Here is a 17871-nt window from a genome sequence, read left to right as displayed (position 1 = left end):
GGCCACAGGGTGAGCCGGTGACACTTAGGGACCCTGGAGTCTGAGCCCCATCCGTTGCTTCCCTCACAAGGAGGAGTCCAGGCCTCTGCTCCCTTCTTCCCCAGGGCCCTGAAATCTTGGCCTCCAGTGTCCTTTCCTCTCGGACCCAGGAATGAGGGCCCCCAGACACCCAGACCCAGGAAACCAGGCCTCCAGACACCCGGTCTTCCTGCCCCCAGTTCATGGCTCACCTCTGGCAGGTCCTTCTGCCCCCGGCCGGGGTCTCAGCCCCATTTCATACCATGCACCCCTCCCCTGGGGGCCTGAGCAGGGGGAGCGGATTTTCCAAGACGTCAGAGCTGGGGGTCGCAGTAGGGGTCGAGTTGCAGGGGCTGAGGTGTGGCCAAGCCATGTCACCCCCGCCCCACTCCCCTCTGGCCCCCGGGGATGACCGCTGGCCTCCGGGGTAGCTTTGGGAGGCCGCTTTGGTTGTCCTGCTGCATGGCTGGCCTGGACTTGAACGGGAGCTTGGGAAACAGCAGGCTGGGTTGAGACCAGGGTGCAAGGGGTGTTTCCGGGGTGACAAGAGCCTAGCGGGGGGTGGGGGGGTGGGGGGGTGGGTGGGATTGGGGACTTGATCCTGCCACATGGGAGGTGGTGGGGGAAGCGGGCCAGGGGTCAGCTGGGCTGTGCCAGGCTTATCTTCAACAGGAAGGGGGATTTCCGGCCAGACCCCCCGGTCGACAGACGTCACAATCGGCAGGGGCCCTGTGGGGGATAGGTGGGGGTAGATCGACCTGGGATCCTCCACCAGGCCCAGTTCTCCCCTTCCTAGGGCTTTGAGGAGGATATTCTGGATGCTTCCAAGGACAGTAACAAAGTAAACAATAACAACAGTGATAGTAATAGCTGACATTTACTGGGGGCTCATTGCATACCACCAAAACTGTGGGCCTTTGTTTAATCCCCTGAAGAAGTAAGTATTAGTCTTATCCTGATTTTATGAAAGGGGAAATTGAAGAGGATTATTCCTACTTTTCTTCATCTCCAGAATCTGCCCTTTCATGCTATAATAGTTCAGGACAAATGGGGAAAATTTGAGTAGGAACTGAATATGAGATAGAGAATGGATCATTTTCTTCGATGTGATAATGCTATTATAATATGAAATGCTATTTCTAAGAAATGCAGGTATTTACAAACAACAAAGGCCCACAGTTCTTTAGGGGTAAAGTGTTATATCTGTAACTTTTCCAATGATTCAGCAAAACCAAACCAAACCATGTATACTTGCAACATATACATACACACACGCAGTATTTGGAACACACAATTAGAAAATTGTTGTTTATCTTAAGTTCAAATTTAGCTAAGTGTCTTGTATTTTTATTTTCTAAATCTGGCAACCCTACACCCTGGTTGCTTGACTTCAGAACCTATGTTTTTTCTATCCTGCAATATTGATAAGTAGATATGTATCATTAAAAATAACTCCTTTAAGACTCACAGACTTAGAAAACGAACTTATGGTTGCTGGGGGGGGCGGGAAGGGATAGTTAGGGACTTTGGGAAGGCCATGGACACACTGCTATATTTAAAATGGATAACCAACAAACACCTATTGTATAGCACATGGAACTCTGCTCAATGTTATGTGCCAACCTGGATGGGAGGGGGGGCGGTTGGGGGAAAATGAATATATGTATATGTATGGCCGAGTCCCTTTGCTGTTCACCTGAAACTACAAATTGCTTATCGACTATACTCCAATACAAAAATTTTGTGTTAAGAAAATTTTTTTTAAGAATCACCTCTTTAATGTGGACCTTTTTCAGCATTCACCCAGTTTGATTATTAACCACTTGCCATTCTGGAGGGTGTGGGCACTGCCTTTCTGTGTTACACAAAGGAAACTGGGCCTCAAGAGGAAGAGCTACTCACTAGGTCACACAGTGTGTGGCTGGTGCTGGGATTGGACCCAGTGTTGGCTGAACCACAGAGCCCTCAGGAGTCATTGGTCCCTCCATCAATCTAACCCAGGGGTCTGAAAGGAATCTTGTATCTGCTGTGCCCCACCAGGCCTGGGGCCTCCTCTCCTTGAAGCTGGTCTCTCTCCATGTCTTCCTGCCCTGGGTTGGTGTCCTCTGTTGTACCAGGCCTGACTCTTGGTTGTAGGATCTTAGTTCCCTGACCAGGGATTGAACCCTTGCCCTTGACAGTTAAAGTGTGGAATCCTAACCACTGGACCACCAGGGAAGTCCCCCAAGTCTCTTCTGGTGTCTCAGTCCCTCTCCATCTCTAAGTGTTCCTCTCTCTCTCCCTACCTGCTTACCTGTTTCCATCTCTTTCCCTCTCCGGACTTTTCCCCCAACTCCCTTTCCTGTTGTACTGCCTCTGACCCACCACTCTCTTTTCTTCCTCTTTTCTTCTCCCTCCCACCCCTCAGTCTGTGCTCACTACATTCCCTTCATCTGTCCATCCGTTTCTCACCCCCATTGATCTCTCTCCTTGGGACTTAAATGCATGTTTAAAACCCTCCTTTCTGGAATCATTCACAACTCCTCCCTTGCTTGCAGTGAATAGAAGGGGTTTAGGAGAAGGGAAGGGCTAGTGATATGGGGATGGGGTTTGAGGGTTCTGGAGCTGGGTGGTCCAGCCAGGTGGCAGGGGGCTGAAGGGCACTTCCTGTCATTGAAAGGAGGCCCTCACCCCTCTCGCCAGACTGGAAAATGTGACGTCAGAGTGGGCAGTAAGGGAGGAAGACCGGAACAGAGGAAATCTGACACCTCTCCTGGGTGACTGGCTTCCTGAGAAGCCTTGGTACTGTTTCTCCCCTCCCAATCTGGGGTTCTGATAGCTATGCCCCTGGGAGACCCTTGTCCCCTCCCCATGCCGTCTCCCTCCTTTGGCTGGTCTCTGCTCCAACCTCCTTCCTGAACCCGTTTTCTCTAAAGTGCAAATCTGTGATGCCAGTCCCCTGCTTGAGCTTTGTCTCAGCTTCTCACAGCTGGCTGTTGCCTTCAGGGTAAAGTCTAAGCTTTCAGTCTGGCATTCAAGGTCCTGACACTTATTTCTGATAGGCAGAGACAAGCTTGGAGCTGGGGAACAGGAGCTGGGGAGAGACTTACAGATGGAAAGAGAGGAGAGACTCAGAGACATTTACAAAGAGACAAGAAGCAGAGGGGGACTCAAGAGAAACAGAAGGAGGCATAAACATTCAGAGAGACAGCAGAGGTCGACTAGGTTTTGGCAGAGTGAAGAAACTGAAAAGTCTGAGAGACCTAAAGGGTGAGAACGGCAGAGATAAGGAGAGAGAATGATATTAACAGGAAGAGAATGAAAGAGTTTCAGAAATGGCCAGTGCCTTCAGGAAGCCGCCTTGGACTCCTCGGGATGGTTCCCCATCCCAACCCTGCTAACTCTCATTGTCTGGCAATGGCTCTCTGCCACTGAACCATTAGCTAGGAACACTGTTACCACGGTATCCACACACTGTCCAGGTCCTTGATGAAAATGGATGAATGAATGAAAGCCTGGAAAGCTCTGAGCTCCAGAAGGGCAGGGCCCAGAGGACCCACTACCTTGGTGCTGAGAACACAGGGTGGAATCAGAAGACCACTGGGGTGAGCCTCCACTTGGCTTTGACCTTGCGCTAAGACTCTACTTCCTCCTCTGAGGAATGGGCTGCACTCAGTATACACTTAAAGAGGTTTCAAGAAGATCTAACGGGCAGGTAGCAGCGTTGAAAACACCCATCTGCATGTTTATGTAAACTTTCAAGGCTCCCCACTGTCTCCAGAGTGGGGGATGCTAAGCCCGGCTCTCCAAAGAGTGCTTCCAAGCCTAGCCAAGGATGGAAATGAACGTAAATTTATTGAAACTGGTGTTGGGGAGGATGGCTGGGTAGACAGTTGAGGGTTTTCCAAAGAACTGTGGGGAGGAACCAGCGCCCGGCCGGATGGGAGCGGGTGCCTGGCCACAGACCCTATCTCAGGCCCAATTTCTTCTTCTCCTTCTGCTTCTTGCGCACCACGTCCAGGTTCCGGTCCTTCCACATGCTCTTGCGCAGCTTGATGGGGCGTGAGCCCACATACTTCCCTGTGGGAAGAGAGGGTTCAAGGTCAGGCTCAGACCAGATGTCTGCCATGCCCAATGACCCTAGGGAGACCGCACTCACCATTCATCTCACGCATGGCACGCACATAGTCACTGGGGTCCTTAAAGCTGACGAAGCCATAACCCTTGGTCTTGCCTGTGCGCTTGTCACGGATCACCTTAGCCTTAAGGAAGGATGGGAAGCGGCTGAAGGCTCGGGCCAAGATGTCATCATTCACTTCGTTGCCCAGGTCCCCACAGAAGATCCGGAAGTCATCTGGGGTTGGGAGAGGGAAGATCAGAGGATACACATGTGTGGCCCAGGGTCTGTCTTACTGAAATGATCCCACCTTCTCTGGGAGCATCCCCCAAGCCCTCTTCCCTCTGTATCCCAGCAGTCTCGACCTGAGGTCCTCTTAGTTATAACAGCCAACACCTGGATAGTATATACCCTGTGCTAGACTCTCTGAAATAGCACCCCACTCCAGTACTCTTGCCTGGAAAATCCCATGGGTGGAGGAGCCTGGTAGGCTGCAGACCCTGGGGTCGCTGAGCGATTTCACTTTCACTTTTCACTTTCATGCACTGGAGAAGGAAATGGTAACCCACTCCAGTGTTCTTGCCTGGAGAATCCCAGGGACGGGGGAGCCTGGTGGGCTGCCGTCTATGGGGTCGCACAGAGTTGGACACGACTGAAGTGACTTAGCAGCAGACTCTCTGCAAAGCATCCATAAAGTTTTCACATACCTGGCATTCCCAACAGCCCTATACGCCAAGGCACAGAGAGGTCAAGTCACCTGCCCAAAGTTAATCAGCAAGCAGCAGAGCTAGGACAAGAACTCAGGCATCTATCTGGCTCGAGAGCCTTCACTTTCAACTAACGGCACTGCCCTGCCCCACCCCAGGGCCACCTCACCCACTCCGGTGATGAAGCCCCTACCTTTGTCATCACAGCCCTGGCCTGTCCTCTGAGCCCCCAGCATCCTTTGGCCTCCTGAACACCTCTCCATGGACACTCCCTGGGCCCCTGACACCCACTGGTTCCCATAATGGCACCCCAGGACCGCAGACTTCATCCTCAGCTCTGCCTCCTCTGCAAAGCCCACTCTGATCCCGTTTGAGTCCCTGAAACCTGAACACACTGCCTCATTCTTCTCCAAGGTCAACTTCAGCTGCCATTTTTGGATAAACCTCCTGGGCTGAGCCTGGTCTTGACCAAATGTGCTCAAGCTCAAAGAATCCCTTCCCCCACGAGTATATACTATTACTATCTCCTTGCTGGAAAACAAGGCGTGAAAGGCGGAGTGACGTGTCCAAGGTCACAGAATTAGGGTCTACCGCCTAGCCACCTCTGGGCCAGTGCTGTAAAGGAGTGGGGTGGGACTTAGGCTCCTTTCCTTAGCTACCACTGTGGTTGCCTCATAGCTTTGGTGGTGACTGAGGGCACTCTTGAACAAGTTAGGTCACCCCAGGCAGAAGTAATCTGACAAACTTAAGAGGGTAGGACCGTCCATAAACCAACTGATCTGAACATTTCAAAAGACTATTATAAGTGAGACAAAGCAGCGAGAGGGAGACAATTCTCTTTAAAAGATAATCTAGTGGCACAAAACTGCATGCCTCCTGGTTTAGGGGAAAAACAGCTAAAAGGAAACAGTTTGGAGACAACTGGGAAAATCACAATATAAACAGAATATGAGATAACACAGTTACTGTTAATTGTCTTAGATGTGTTAACCATGTAATGATATGAAAGAAAATATTACTTTTCTTAGGAGATGAATACTAAGGTATTTAGGAGTGAAGTGATAACCTCATTTATAATTTACTTCACATGATTGAGCAAAAACCAAAAAATGATAAACATGGAGGGTTACAGTGAAGATACCAAAATGTTAATTGCTGAATCTAGGTGGTTGATATATAGTTAACTGTGCAAAATTTAAAATTTTGTGAGAAATTTTGATTATATTTGATTATATTCTTTGCAGCCAAAGATGAAGAAGCTCTATACAGTCAACAAAAACAAGACCAGGAGCTGACTGTGGCTCAGATCATGAACTCCTTATTACCAAATTCAGACTTAAACTGAAGAAAGTAGGGAAAACTGTTAGACCATTCAGGTATGACCTAAATCAAACCCCTTAAGATTATACAGTGGAAGTGAGAAATAGATTTAAGGGCCTAGATCTGATAGATAGAGTGCCTGATGAACTATGGACTGAAGTTCGTGACATTGTACAGGAGACAGGGATCAAGACCATCCCCATGGAAAAGAAATACAAAAAAGCAAAATGGCTGTCTGGGGAGGCCTTACAAATAGCTGTGAAAAGAAGAGAAGTGAAAAGCAAAGGAGAATGGGAAAGATATAAGCATCTGAATGCAGAGTTCCAAAGAACAGCAAGAAGAGATAAGAAAGCCTTCTTCAGCGATCAATGCACAAAAAGTTAGGGAAAAAAAAGAATGGTCTTTTTCCTTTAACAAGCCAGGCACCTCATGAATGAAATGGGCCAGAGGTCCTACGCACCAATCCCTTTACCCAGTTCTGTTCAGTGGCTGGGTGAGGGTCTGCCCCCTGAGCCATAGTCTGGCTCTCCAGGAGGTGGGCTAACAACAGTGCTGCCCTACAGTGAGGTGTGTAGCTACCCAGCTAACCTTCCTGGGCTGAGCAGCACAGACCCTGCACTCGAGCCCACTCACCTGCATCCCACTCTAGCAGGCTGGGGTCTTCCCAGCTGCTCCCAGCTGCTGTGCGAATGCAGCGCTTCAGTTTCTCTGGTTTCCCTTTCTTCTTGTCCTCACTCAGAGGTTCTGGCACCTACAGAGGGAAGGAAGGGTGCAAAGGGCTAGATCTGAGTCTCTTGGGCCCATCTGCCCTCTGGAGGCTCTTCCATTTGGTCCCCCTAGTTCTCCTGTCTCCATAGTTAGAGCACAGGATATGCTTCTGGGCGTCAGGTGTATGTGTGTGTCTGCCTCTCTCTTCCCCATGTTCTCCCATACCTTCCAATTTCCTGGGTCCCTCGTACCTCCATGGACAGAAGATGACCTGTGTTTCTGTGTGGGGAAGCCCATGGGCTGCTGTCTGCCCATCCAGCCCTTTCTGTCCCCCACTACTCTGCTCCCTGCTTACCTCAAGAGCCATGAGGCCAGGGGGTGGCTCAGGCCGAGGTGGCCGGGGTCTCGGACGCAGGGACAGGAGCTCAGGAATGCGCAGTGGGGGCAGTAGGCCTCGCACAACTTCCAGCGGGAGGGGCAGGGGTTCAGGCTCAGGCAGAGGCATGGCCAGGGCCAGTGGCAGGCTGGGCCCAATGACTGCAGGGCCAGCTGGGGTGGCCCCGGCTCCCACCGCCACCGCTGCGCTAGCCTCCTCCAGCCCAGCTGCTGCTGCCACCACAGCCTCTTCCTTCTCTTTCAGGCCCAACCCCAGGCCTAGGCCCAGCTCTCGGGGTGTTGCTGGCTCTTCCTGCAGGCAAAAGGAGGGCATGAGGGGGGCAAGATCACAGGCTCAGACCTCCCTCTCATCCTTGTCCTGTACAACAGAGCAAGGGCACCGGGGCCAGAGAGCAGGCGAGAGACACTAGGACAGGGAACAGTGTCTCTGTTCCTGTCAGACCAACACAGGGATAGAGAAACAGGCAGAGAGACAGACAAACACAGGGACCAAAGAATAAATAAAGACAGAAAAAGAGAGGGACAATCAAAGGAAAAATAGTGATACACAAAGAGAAATGCACCTATAATTTGTGTTTTCTCTCTAAACTTCCCTCAAAAAAAAAGAAAAAAATAAAATGATATGGCCACAGGAAGAAACAGAGAAAGACAGAGGCAGAGACATGTAAAGCTGGGGAAAGGCAGACTTGGCGGACACAGCTCATCAGGCCAGGATGAGAGTCTCTGTCCACCGCACCTGACCCTCAGTTCCCTGACCAACTCACCAGAGGAGGCCTCAGAGCAGCCATGGAGCCCAAGGGTGGTCCAGGGGCCCGAGCCATTGGTGGCAGCATCATAGGTGGTCCAGGGGGCCCAGGCAGGGGGGGGCCCACGAGAGCCTGGTGAGGGGGCCGCAGGGCCATAGGGCGGGGCCCAGCTGCTGCAGAGGCAAGAGCACAATCTGTCAGGGTGTTAGTGGGGGAGCTGGAGGACTTGGGGAGGAGTTATGTGGCAGGGATGATGACCTTGGCCCCCTCACCTGCTCTCTGCAGCACGTGAGGGACGAAGGCTGGACGCAGAATAGTGGCACTCTGGGGGGCCACAGCTGTGGGAGAGATGAGGGTGTGTGTCAAGGGGGACTGGGGCACTCAGGGCAAGGTATGCGCCTGTGGGTGCTCTGAGCACCCAAGAAATTCTGCCGAACAGCCTGGGGAACCCTCTGGGAGATGCGGAGTCCTTTTCATTTGTTCATTCAGCAAAACACTTACCACTGATGATCTCCTCTGGGCCCGGCCCTGTCCTGGGCAATGCTAGGGGCACACCTAAAGACCACAGGCCCTAGGGGAGCTCTTGGTCCAGAGCAGGAAAGAACATACTCATCACCAGAGTGACAGCCAGAATGATCAGGGCCGGACGGGGGAAGCCCAGGCAGGGTGACTGAGGCTGGCAGTAGGGAGCTCAGAAGAGGGACATCAGGGGGACTAGAGAAAGCTTCTGGCAGAAAGGGACCTGTGAGCTGAGACCCAAAGGATAATGAAGAGCTGGTAATGCAAAGGCTAAGTTTGGAAATATTACTGGCAAGGAGAATGCTTATAAACAAAACCTTTCCCTCTTTAGTTTAGCCTAATTCCAATAGGGGAAGTCAGGAGGTGGAGAGCATCATAAGAGGATGGTCAAGCGGTCAGTAGGCATCCAAGCATAGTCTTGGTGGCTGAAAGACTGTTTCAGTGGTTGTTCTCCGGAGGGTACTAGGGTGCCACAGCAGGGCTGGAAGCTGGGCAGGGTGACTAGGTCAGATTTGCACTTTCATCAAAATCATACTAAAGTATAGGAGATACTAAACCTCAGATATCAGGTAAAAGAGTCTATCAGGATTTAAGTGACATAATTAACAAGTTTGATCTAATGAGATGACACCAGAACATCACAGAACACATATCCTTTTCCTACAGGTAAGGAAGTTAATGTCACAAAAATTGACTGTGTGTATTAAAGTCATCTCAACAACATGAAGAGTGTCCTGTGGAGACAATATATTTTGGTTAGCTAGATTTTGGTTTAGTTGATAGGTCTGGAAGGTTAAAAGTTGGGTGACAATGAGCAGGAGAGGGAAGGGACCTCAACAAGAGCCTTGCTGGCAAATCCCAGCAATGTCTGGGGCTCCAGGGAAGGAAATGGGGATCTCTCTCCGCAAGGGGCCGGCTAATGTAAGGTCTTGACTGTCAGGTGAGGACCATAGGTGCATGTTTGATGGTCTGGTTTGTTCATCCCATCAACAGAGACATGTAATGCGTACAAGATGGCAGGCACTCTCACAGACATTATATTTTAGAGGAAGCAAAAGATGATAATCATAGTAAACAAGTAAGTTGTATAACTTGTTATAAGGCTATTATAGCTTTATAGCACATGAAGCGCTATGAAGAAACAGCAAAGAATATGGATTAGGAGTCACAATAAAGGGGCTGGTTTGCAATGACCCAGTAACTAAGGCCAAATCAAAGAAGTACATGATTAGGTTTATGCTTTAGAAAGACAATGATATCTTGGGGATGAAATGGAGAGGGTGAACAAGAGTAAAAACAAGAGTGCTTGGTGAAATGTGGGATTCTCTGGCCTCAGACCTACCTGCTCGCCGCAGGAACATGGCTTCTCGAGCCTCTGGACTGTCCAGGTGACTCCGATCACCAGGGCCAAAGCCAACTGTTGGGAGGGGAGTGATGAGGATGGCGGGGGAGGGGAGGAGAGTCCCATGCTTCCCTTTTTACCACCCTGCTTCCCTCGTCCCACCACTCCTTACTTACCTGGACCCACAAAAGGTGGGCCACCCACCATGGGGGGAACCACTGTGGCTGCAGCGGCTGCTCGGGCCTCCAGAGTCTGTTGGACCTGTTGGATGGGGGTTGGGGTGAGGGGTCTGACTCAGTGCCCCCAAGCTGCCTGGCAGGCTCACCTGGGAACCAAGGGTTTTGTTCTTTGCACTGTGTGGCTATCTCTCAAACTTCAGGTCTCAGCTAAAACATCACTTTTCAGAAAGGCTTCTGGGATCACACTAGCTCAAGATGTCCTTAGTCCCTCCCTGGTGCAACATCTTTCATCATCCTGCTTCATCTTCCCCAAAGCACTCAGTACTACCTGAAATTATGTCCAGCTTGTCCTCCTCATCTCCCATGCCACCACCCTGCTCCAAGCCACCAGTATCTCTTGCCTAGAGTATGATGGTAGCCTCTTCCCTAGACTGCTTGATTCTGCCCTGGCCCCCTACAATCTGTCTTCTAAACACAGCCAAAGTGACCCTGGTGACATCTAAGTTGGACCATATCACCCCAATGCTCAAAATCCTTCAACTGCTTCTCATCCCAGAGTAAAAACCAAGGTCCTTCTGGTGATCCACAAGGTCCTACTAGATCTGTCTCTGCCACCTCTCTGTCCATATCTCCTCCTGCCCTCTCCCTTGCTCACTCCATTCCAGCCACCCTGTTGTCCCTGCTCGTCCTTGAACACATCAGGTATGCACCTACTTCAAGGCCTTTGCAGATCAACAGTTGTCTGGGAATACTCTTTTCCCAGATATCTGCATAGTTCCCTCCATCATGCTCTTTATATCTTTGCTTAGATATCACCTCCTCAGAAAGGTCTTCCCTGACCATGCTGATAAAATTCTGCCCTTCTTAATCTACTTTAATCTGTCTCTCCACAGTAAAATAGAAACTCCAAAAAGGTAGTGAATGTTTCTGTTTCATTCTCTGCTATATGTCTAGGGCCTAGATTAGCACCTGGCACAGAAGAGGCACCAGAAAATTATTTGTTGAGAGAATGAACAAGTTTCATTTACTTCTTCACTTTTTGGTAATCTCTTTATCCACTAGTCACATATAGTTAAATATGGAGAACTTGAATGTGATTAATGAGACTGAGGAACTATGTAACTCTAATATGAATTTTAAATAAATACAGGACATTTCCATCATTGCAGAAAGTTCTACTGGCCACCATGATCTAGAATAAAAGCATGCAAAGGGCTGAATTATTGTCTCAGTCGTTACTGAGTCCTCTGTGTCTGACACCTAAAATACTTGTCATGCTAATTAATCAACAGGCCAGCATGTCAAAAGCTCTCTGTATACAAACTAGTGTCTGAGGCACTGTGCGCTCTTCTATGCCTTATTTCAGCCGTACCTGCTGGTATGTGTTGGTCGCGATAATTGGGCGGATCACAGGAGCTGCTGGGACTTGCATCGCTTCAACCGTGGGGACTGTGGGCACCGCAGGCACGGCAGTTGGAATTCCTGTTACGGGAGCCCCCAGAACTTCCTGCTCAAACCTGGGAAGGCAGGACAGACACCACAACTCAGGACCTTGCACCAATTCTGAAACGGTGGGTATATCGCGACAGCGCCTTCACCCCTGCCAACCTCTCCTCCTTAACTCTCGTCCCCACGATTCCGAAAGCCCTATTTCCCCAAGACAGAATTATATATCGAGTCTATCGTGGCCTGGAGGCTCCAGGGCTCGACAACTCTGACTCTAGGACCGCTTTTATCGCTCCCTGTCGCGGGCCTTACAGGGCCATCTCCGCCTCCATCTCCTTCAAGCGTTCCTCGCCGCTCTTTCCCGGGATGCCGGCACCAGGGCCCGGAACCACAGGTCCTCCTGCACCCGGGAGGCCCGGGGCTGGCCCCGCTCCGGCCATCGCTGCTGCCGTCGCGGTCTCCGGTACTACCGCCTCAGCTCTGTCGCCTCCGCCGGCTCCGCTGTATACTCTCTGGCTACGTCAGGGTGGGCGCCCGCGGATGACGTACCAGCGAAAGCGACGGGCACCGATACATGACATAATGCGTCAACAGGGCTGGCCTTTGGAGCGAGGGCCAATGAGAACCTGGCCTCACCCAGAGGGCCCGCCCCCAAGGGGAAATATAGGCCAGTCAGAGTGCCGAAGAAAGGAGAAACTGCGTTTAGGGGCGTGTAAGCCAGAGAGACGGCCACGCCTTCATGGGGAAATACGGCCCGCCCCTAAAGTGAAAACTTGATCTTTGAGAACTCTGGGAAGTTCGGAGGTTCCTCTGGTGCCACTGCGAGACCCGTTCCGGAAATTTTAAAACACAGTGACATCCCAATCACCCCAGGGCAGGATGGGGCTGGAGAGAGCTGGAAGCCGTGGTCGCCCACTTTCGGACATGCTACCAGTGAGTTCCAGAAAAACCAGGACCATGATGTGGGAATTTCAGAGGAGGCGCCTGACCCAGGCTTCCTGGAGGAGGAGGTGACACCTGAAGACTTCTGCTAGATAAAATGAGTATAGAGATTCTGGGTAGAAGGAATAGTTCATGCAAAGGCCAAGGGACAGTAGTCAAATATGTCAACTCAGAAGGTCACGTGTATAGTTTTGGTGTTTGTGCTTTCTTGAGACACAGCTCTCTCTCTCTCTTTAGTCTTCAAGATGTTTTATGAATATTTTCAAAACTACACAATAGTAAAGAGAATAATATAACGAACATCCACGTGCCTCCCAAGAATTTACTAAAACTTTACCCTTCTTGTTTTGTCTATACGTTTTTTCTCTTTACATTATAGCAAATTGAAGACATCTGTCAATTCCCCTGTACTTGCTTCATAATGTGTAACAGATAAGATGTCTGTTAAATAAGGAGTATTTAAAAGAAAAAATACCATCTTCACATCCAGGAAACTGTCCTATTATCTGACACCTCGATTGCGTCCTATTTCCCCTGCCTCAAAATGTCATTATATTACAATAGTATTGTAAAAATCAGGATCCAAGTAAGGCCCCCATTTCATTTGGTCAGTGAGTCAGTCTCCTTCACCCCCTATCCCACCCCTTAAAACTCAATTTTACTGGCTGCCTTGGTTCCTTGAAGTTCCAGTTTGAATCAGCATAAATGAGTGATTTGTTAAAATAGTTTGGTTGCTTCTGTGCTAGAGATATAAGAAGAGAATAAGATACCTTAAAAACTGTTAACTAGAGTCCATACTTTAGTCAGTTTTCCTAGTGTTTACCTTATCTATTTTCTGTTCAAGCATTCCTTCCAGGATAACACATAACATATAGTTGTCATGTTTCCTTAAGCTCTTCTTGCCAGTGACAATTTCTCTTTCTTTTTCCATGACTTTGATAGTTTTGAGGAGTATTGGTTATGTATTTTGTAGAATATTTCACATTTGGGACCTCTCTGATGTTTTTCTCATTATTAGGCTGAGGTTATATTTTTTTGAGGCAGAGGGGGAAGACCACAGAGGTGAAGTATAATTCTTATCACATCAAGGGTACATACTGTCAACATGAATTATTATTAACTTTAATCTCCTGAAGTAGCACTTGTCAGGCCTCTACTATAAAGTTACTTAAAAAAAAGAAACCTCCCTTTTCAACTCTCTTGCAGTGTTGATGGCAATGTAAAGTGATACAGCCACTACGGAGGACAGTATGAAGATTCCTTAAAAAAACTAGGAATGAAACTACCATATGACCCAACAATACCACTACTTGGCATGTATCCTGAGAAAACCATAATTGAAAAAGACACATGTACCCAGTGTTCATTGTAGCACTATTTACAATAGCTAGGACATGGAAGCAACAGAGATGTCCATCAACAGATGAATAGATAAAGCAGCTGTGGTGCATAAAAGGAACACATTTGAGTCAGTTCTATGAGTTGGATGAAGCCAGTGCCTATTATGCAGAGGGAAGTAAGAAAAGAGGAAAACAAATATATTAACATATATATATATGAAATCTAAAAGAATGGTACTGATGAATCTATTTGCTGGGCAAGAATAGAGACTTGGACCTAGAGAACAGACTTGGTGTCATGCGGGGGGAGGGGAAGGAGAGAGTGCCACGAATGGAGAAAGTAGCATGGAAACATAAACACTACCGTATGTAAAACAGACAGCCAATGGGAATTTGCTGTATGACTCAGGAACTCAAACCGGGGCTCTGTGACAACCTAGAGCAGTGGGATGGGGTGAAAGGAAGGAGGGAAGTTCAAGAGGAAGGGGACATATGTGTAACTGTATGATTCATCTTGATGTATGGCAGAAACCAACACAGTATTGTAAAGCAATTATTCTTCAATTAAAACAAAAAACCAAAAACCTTTTCAAGCTCTTTGTTTTGCATAGGGGATGTCTAGTCTACCCCCTTCATTTAATTATTAAATCATTTGTATCAGTATGGACTCATGGATATCTTATACTTTTGGTTATTATTCAATACTTATTTTGTTGCTCAAATTGTTTCAGCTTCTAAGTCGTTTTTTTTTTTTTTGACCTGAAAAATGTCTTTCTCTTTATCTTCCTCATTTTTTCTCTTTTCTTTCTCCTCCAGATCCTCTTTCTCTCTTTCCCCCTATTTGTTGGAGAAACTGATCACTTGTCCTGTTGGATTTCTCATATTTTGGATTTAACTGATTACACTGTTTCACTTGTTCCTCTCCCTTTCTTGACAGAGCTTGATTAGATTTAGATTTAATTTTGTAAAAGAATGCTTAAGAGGTAGTGCTGTTATAAAGTAGCCATTGAGTCCTACATGTAGCTCAGTCGGGTAAAGGACTCTGCCTGCAATGCAGGAGACCCAGGTTTGATCCCTGGATTGGGAAAATCCCATGGAGAAGGAAATGGCTACCCACTCCAGTATTCTTGCCTGGAGAATCCCATGGAGGAACCTGGCAGGTTACAGTCCATGGGGTCGCAAGAGTTGGACATGACTTAGTGACTAAACCACCACCAGTCCTGTCAGGAGCCGGTGGTGTCCGGTCCTGCTTCAGTGATGCCAAGATTGATCAGCAGTGTCATCCTGATCATCCATTTAAAAAAGCTCAATCAGCCCTTCCAGTCCTTCCATTAAGTTTTAGCAGCACTTGATCATCATCACCTGTATCCATTATGTCATTAATGTATTGAAGATGGTGATTTTCAAATTTTATTATTCTAAAATCATTAGTGACTTTTATAAACTTCCTCTTTTCAGAACTTTGGTTACTTTTTCACAAACAGGAAAGAAGACAGAAAATGCCTGAGTTGGTTACTAGCACCTTTCAAAGGACCAATGAGGTATATGTGTATGAATATCAATATAAACTTACATTTTCAAACATTTATTTATGTGCTTACATTTATTTACGTGCTTCAAGTCATTCTAATTGCTGCTCAAAATGTCCCATCTTTAGCCGATATGTATGGATACATAGATGCAAAATTTTCGATACAATTTCAAATGGTTTACTGAAGTATTTGAATCTTCCTAGAGTCAATCCAGAGAAGGCAATGGCACCCCACTCCAGTACTCTTGCCTGGAAAATCCTATGGACGGAAGAGCCTGGTAGGTTGCAGTCCAGTTGTTAAAGAGTCAGACACGACTGAGTGACTTCCCTTTCACTTTTCACTTTCATGCATTGGAGAAGGAAATGGCAACCCATTCCAGTGTTCTTGCCTGGAGAATCCCAGGGATGGGGGAGCCTGGTGGGCTGCTGTCTATGGGGTCGCACAGAGTCGGACACGACTGAAGTGACTTAGCAGCAGCAGCAGAGTCAATCCATGGACCATGGCTGGGGTAAGGACTCCTGTTCTATGTATAAATTGAGTTCCTATCCATCATCAGTCAAGGATGTTTTCATTTAAATGCAAGCCAAATTCCTTTGGGTATGATATATAAAAATAACTATAAAGGTTAGCTGTATACTTTCAAAAGATCTTGACCCTGTGTAGTATTGCATTATATGTTTAGTTCACATATGTGTTTGATTTAATGTGGTTTTTATGAGATTTATTATAGAATAATTTCTTTTCTTTTTAATAACTATTTAGTAGCTTTGGCTTATCTTTCATATGCCAAGGAAAAACCATTGAATTTTTTTTAGTACACAAATTGATTAATGTGGAACCATGTTGAGTATTGTTTTGGAATACATATATTTAGATACGTATCTTTCCAAAATATGACCCCTCCTTTTTTTTCATTTAGTCTCCTACTGATGTAACAAAGATTTATTAAACACACAGGCTGGAAGTGCAATTCATTGACCCGTAGGAAAACTACTTTTCCTTGTCCTGGCTGTGAGCATGATGTGGATCTTGGAAAATGGGGAATCAATGGTCTATTTTGAAATTTCACTTGGGAAATTATTGTTGAAAGATAACGGCAGGCAGCCAGGGCAGCCACGGCCAGTATGTGTGACCTTTGTAAACCATCGCCTCAAGAATCCACACAAAGTTGCATGGACTGTACTGCAAACTACTGCAATGAATGCTTCAAAATTTATCATCCTTCCGGGTACTGTAAAAGCACAGCGTGAGTATGTGCGCCCAACTACAAATTTTAGATTCAAGGTAGGTGAAGTTTCTATTAAGATAGAGTAGTAAACTTAATGGGCTTGCCTGATGCTTTGGAGGTAAAGAATCCACCTGCAATGCAGAAGACTTGGGTTCATCCCTGGGTCTGGAAGATCTCCTGGGGAATGAAATGCAACCCACTTGAGTTATTCTTGCCTGGGAAATCCCATGAACAAGAGAAGCCTGGTGGGCTACAGTCCATGGGGTTGCAAAGAGTCGGACATGACTTAGTGACTAAGCATCAACAGCCTCTTCATACTGACTGCTGAGTCCTTTGACTCAATCCCAGTAGTTTTAGAGTACTTCCTTGCTGCTGGCACAAAATGCTTCATACTCATTTTGCACATTTCTTTCCTCAGACTAGAATCAGTTATTTCCTCAAGGATCCTTTCCTTTGAGTCAGAAGTGGTACTTAGAGACCACAACCTGGGCATGAGGGTTACTGGGTTGTTATATCTAGAGTTTTTCTGTGGACTTAGCTAGGGAACTATATATATTTTGTTTGTTTGTTTAAGAAAGAGGAAAACCCATGAATTCATTCTGGTATTTCCAATTCAAGTGAAAGATCACAGGGTATTACTTCTTATATTTGTATTTCTTTTCACTTGCATTGGGGCTTCCTGGTGGCTCAGAGGTTAAAGCATCTGCCTGCGCCTGCCCGTGATGTGGGAGACCTGGGTTCGATTCCCTGGTCAGGAAGATCCCTTGGAGAAGGCAATGGCAACCCACTCCAGTATTCTTGCCTGGAAAATCCCATGGACAGAGGAGCCAGTGGGCTGCAGTCCACGGGGTCGCAAAGAGTCGGACACGACTGAGCGACTTCACTTAACTTCACTTGCATTAAAAACTTGGTCCCCAGTAATGTTAGCATACTTATATGCTTTAGTCTAATATATATAATTTCAAAATACATGATGTTGGCTCTCAAAATTTTAAACTTTTATCAAAATAAAATCAGTATTATGAACAATAAGACTACTTGAAAGTAAGTTGCAGACATCATCCTTAATACTTCGTACACATTCTCACCTACTATACCATTATCACACCTAAGAAATGTAATAAAGATACATTTTCCAATATACCAACTTTCCATTTCTCGTGAAAATTTCCCCCACTGATTTAAAAATGTATTTTCAAACCCAAACACTTAAAAATCACAACAGCCTGTGATTCGCTCAATATCTCACATTACATTTGGCTGTCATGTCTCTATTAATCTAGAACAGTCCCCTCTGTACCCCCTCTGACTTCCTGAAGATGTGATCTAGTAGTTTTGTACAGAGTCCCACA

The 17871-nt window shown here is 47.2% G+C and overlaps 1 protein-coding gene and 1 long non-coding RNA gene across 4 annotated transcripts; one reads left to right on the top strand and one right to left on the bottom strand.

Annotated features, from left to right (window-relative positions):
- Window positions 1–3833: 3833 nt before the first annotated feature.
- On the bottom strand, window positions 3834–11991 carry RBM42 (RNA binding motif protein 42). Of its 3 annotated transcripts, none has more exons than XM_027977424.3 (10): window positions 11790–11991; window positions 11404–11548; window positions 10029–10113; window positions 9853–9927; window positions 8264–8329; window positions 8010–8185; window positions 7205–7537; window positions 6775–6892; window positions 4157–4351; window positions 3834–4077 (listed from the first exon to the last, which is right to left on the bottom strand). In XM_027977424.3, the coding sequence occupies exons 1-10, from the start codon at window positions 11915–11917 to the stop codon at window positions 3965–3967; spliced, it is 1434 nt and encodes a 477-aa protein (XP_027833225.1). In that variant the 5' UTR covers window positions 11918–11991; the 3' UTR covers window positions 3834–3964. The 3 variants fall into 3 exon arrangements, with proteins under 3 accessions (XP_027833225.1, XP_012045577.2, XP_027833226.1); XM_012190187.5 differs by having other exon boundaries at window positions 8010–8164; XM_027977425.3 differs by lacking the exon at window positions 8264–8329 and having other exon boundaries at window positions 8010–8164.
- A 261-nt stretch (window positions 11992–12252) lies between these two features.
- LOC121816510 (uncharacterized) lies at window positions 12253–17548 on the top strand. Its single transcript, XR_006056169.2, has 3 exons — window positions 12253–12410; window positions 15244–15300; window positions 15495–17548. It is a non-coding gene; the product is annotated as an uncharacterized LOC121816510 (long non-coding RNA).
- The last annotated feature ends 323 nt before the right edge of the window (window positions 17549–17871 follow it).

Source organism: Ovis aries, chromosome 14 (assembly GCF_016772045.2).
Source record: "Ovis aries strain OAR_USU_Benz2616 breed Rambouillet chromosome 14, ARS-UI_Ramb_v3.0, whole genome shotgun sequence".
NCBI classification, from domain to species: Eukaryota; Metazoa; Chordata; class Mammalia; order Artiodactyla; family Bovidae; genus Ovis; species Ovis aries.
This window is presented reverse-complemented; position numbering and strand designations above follow the sequence as displayed.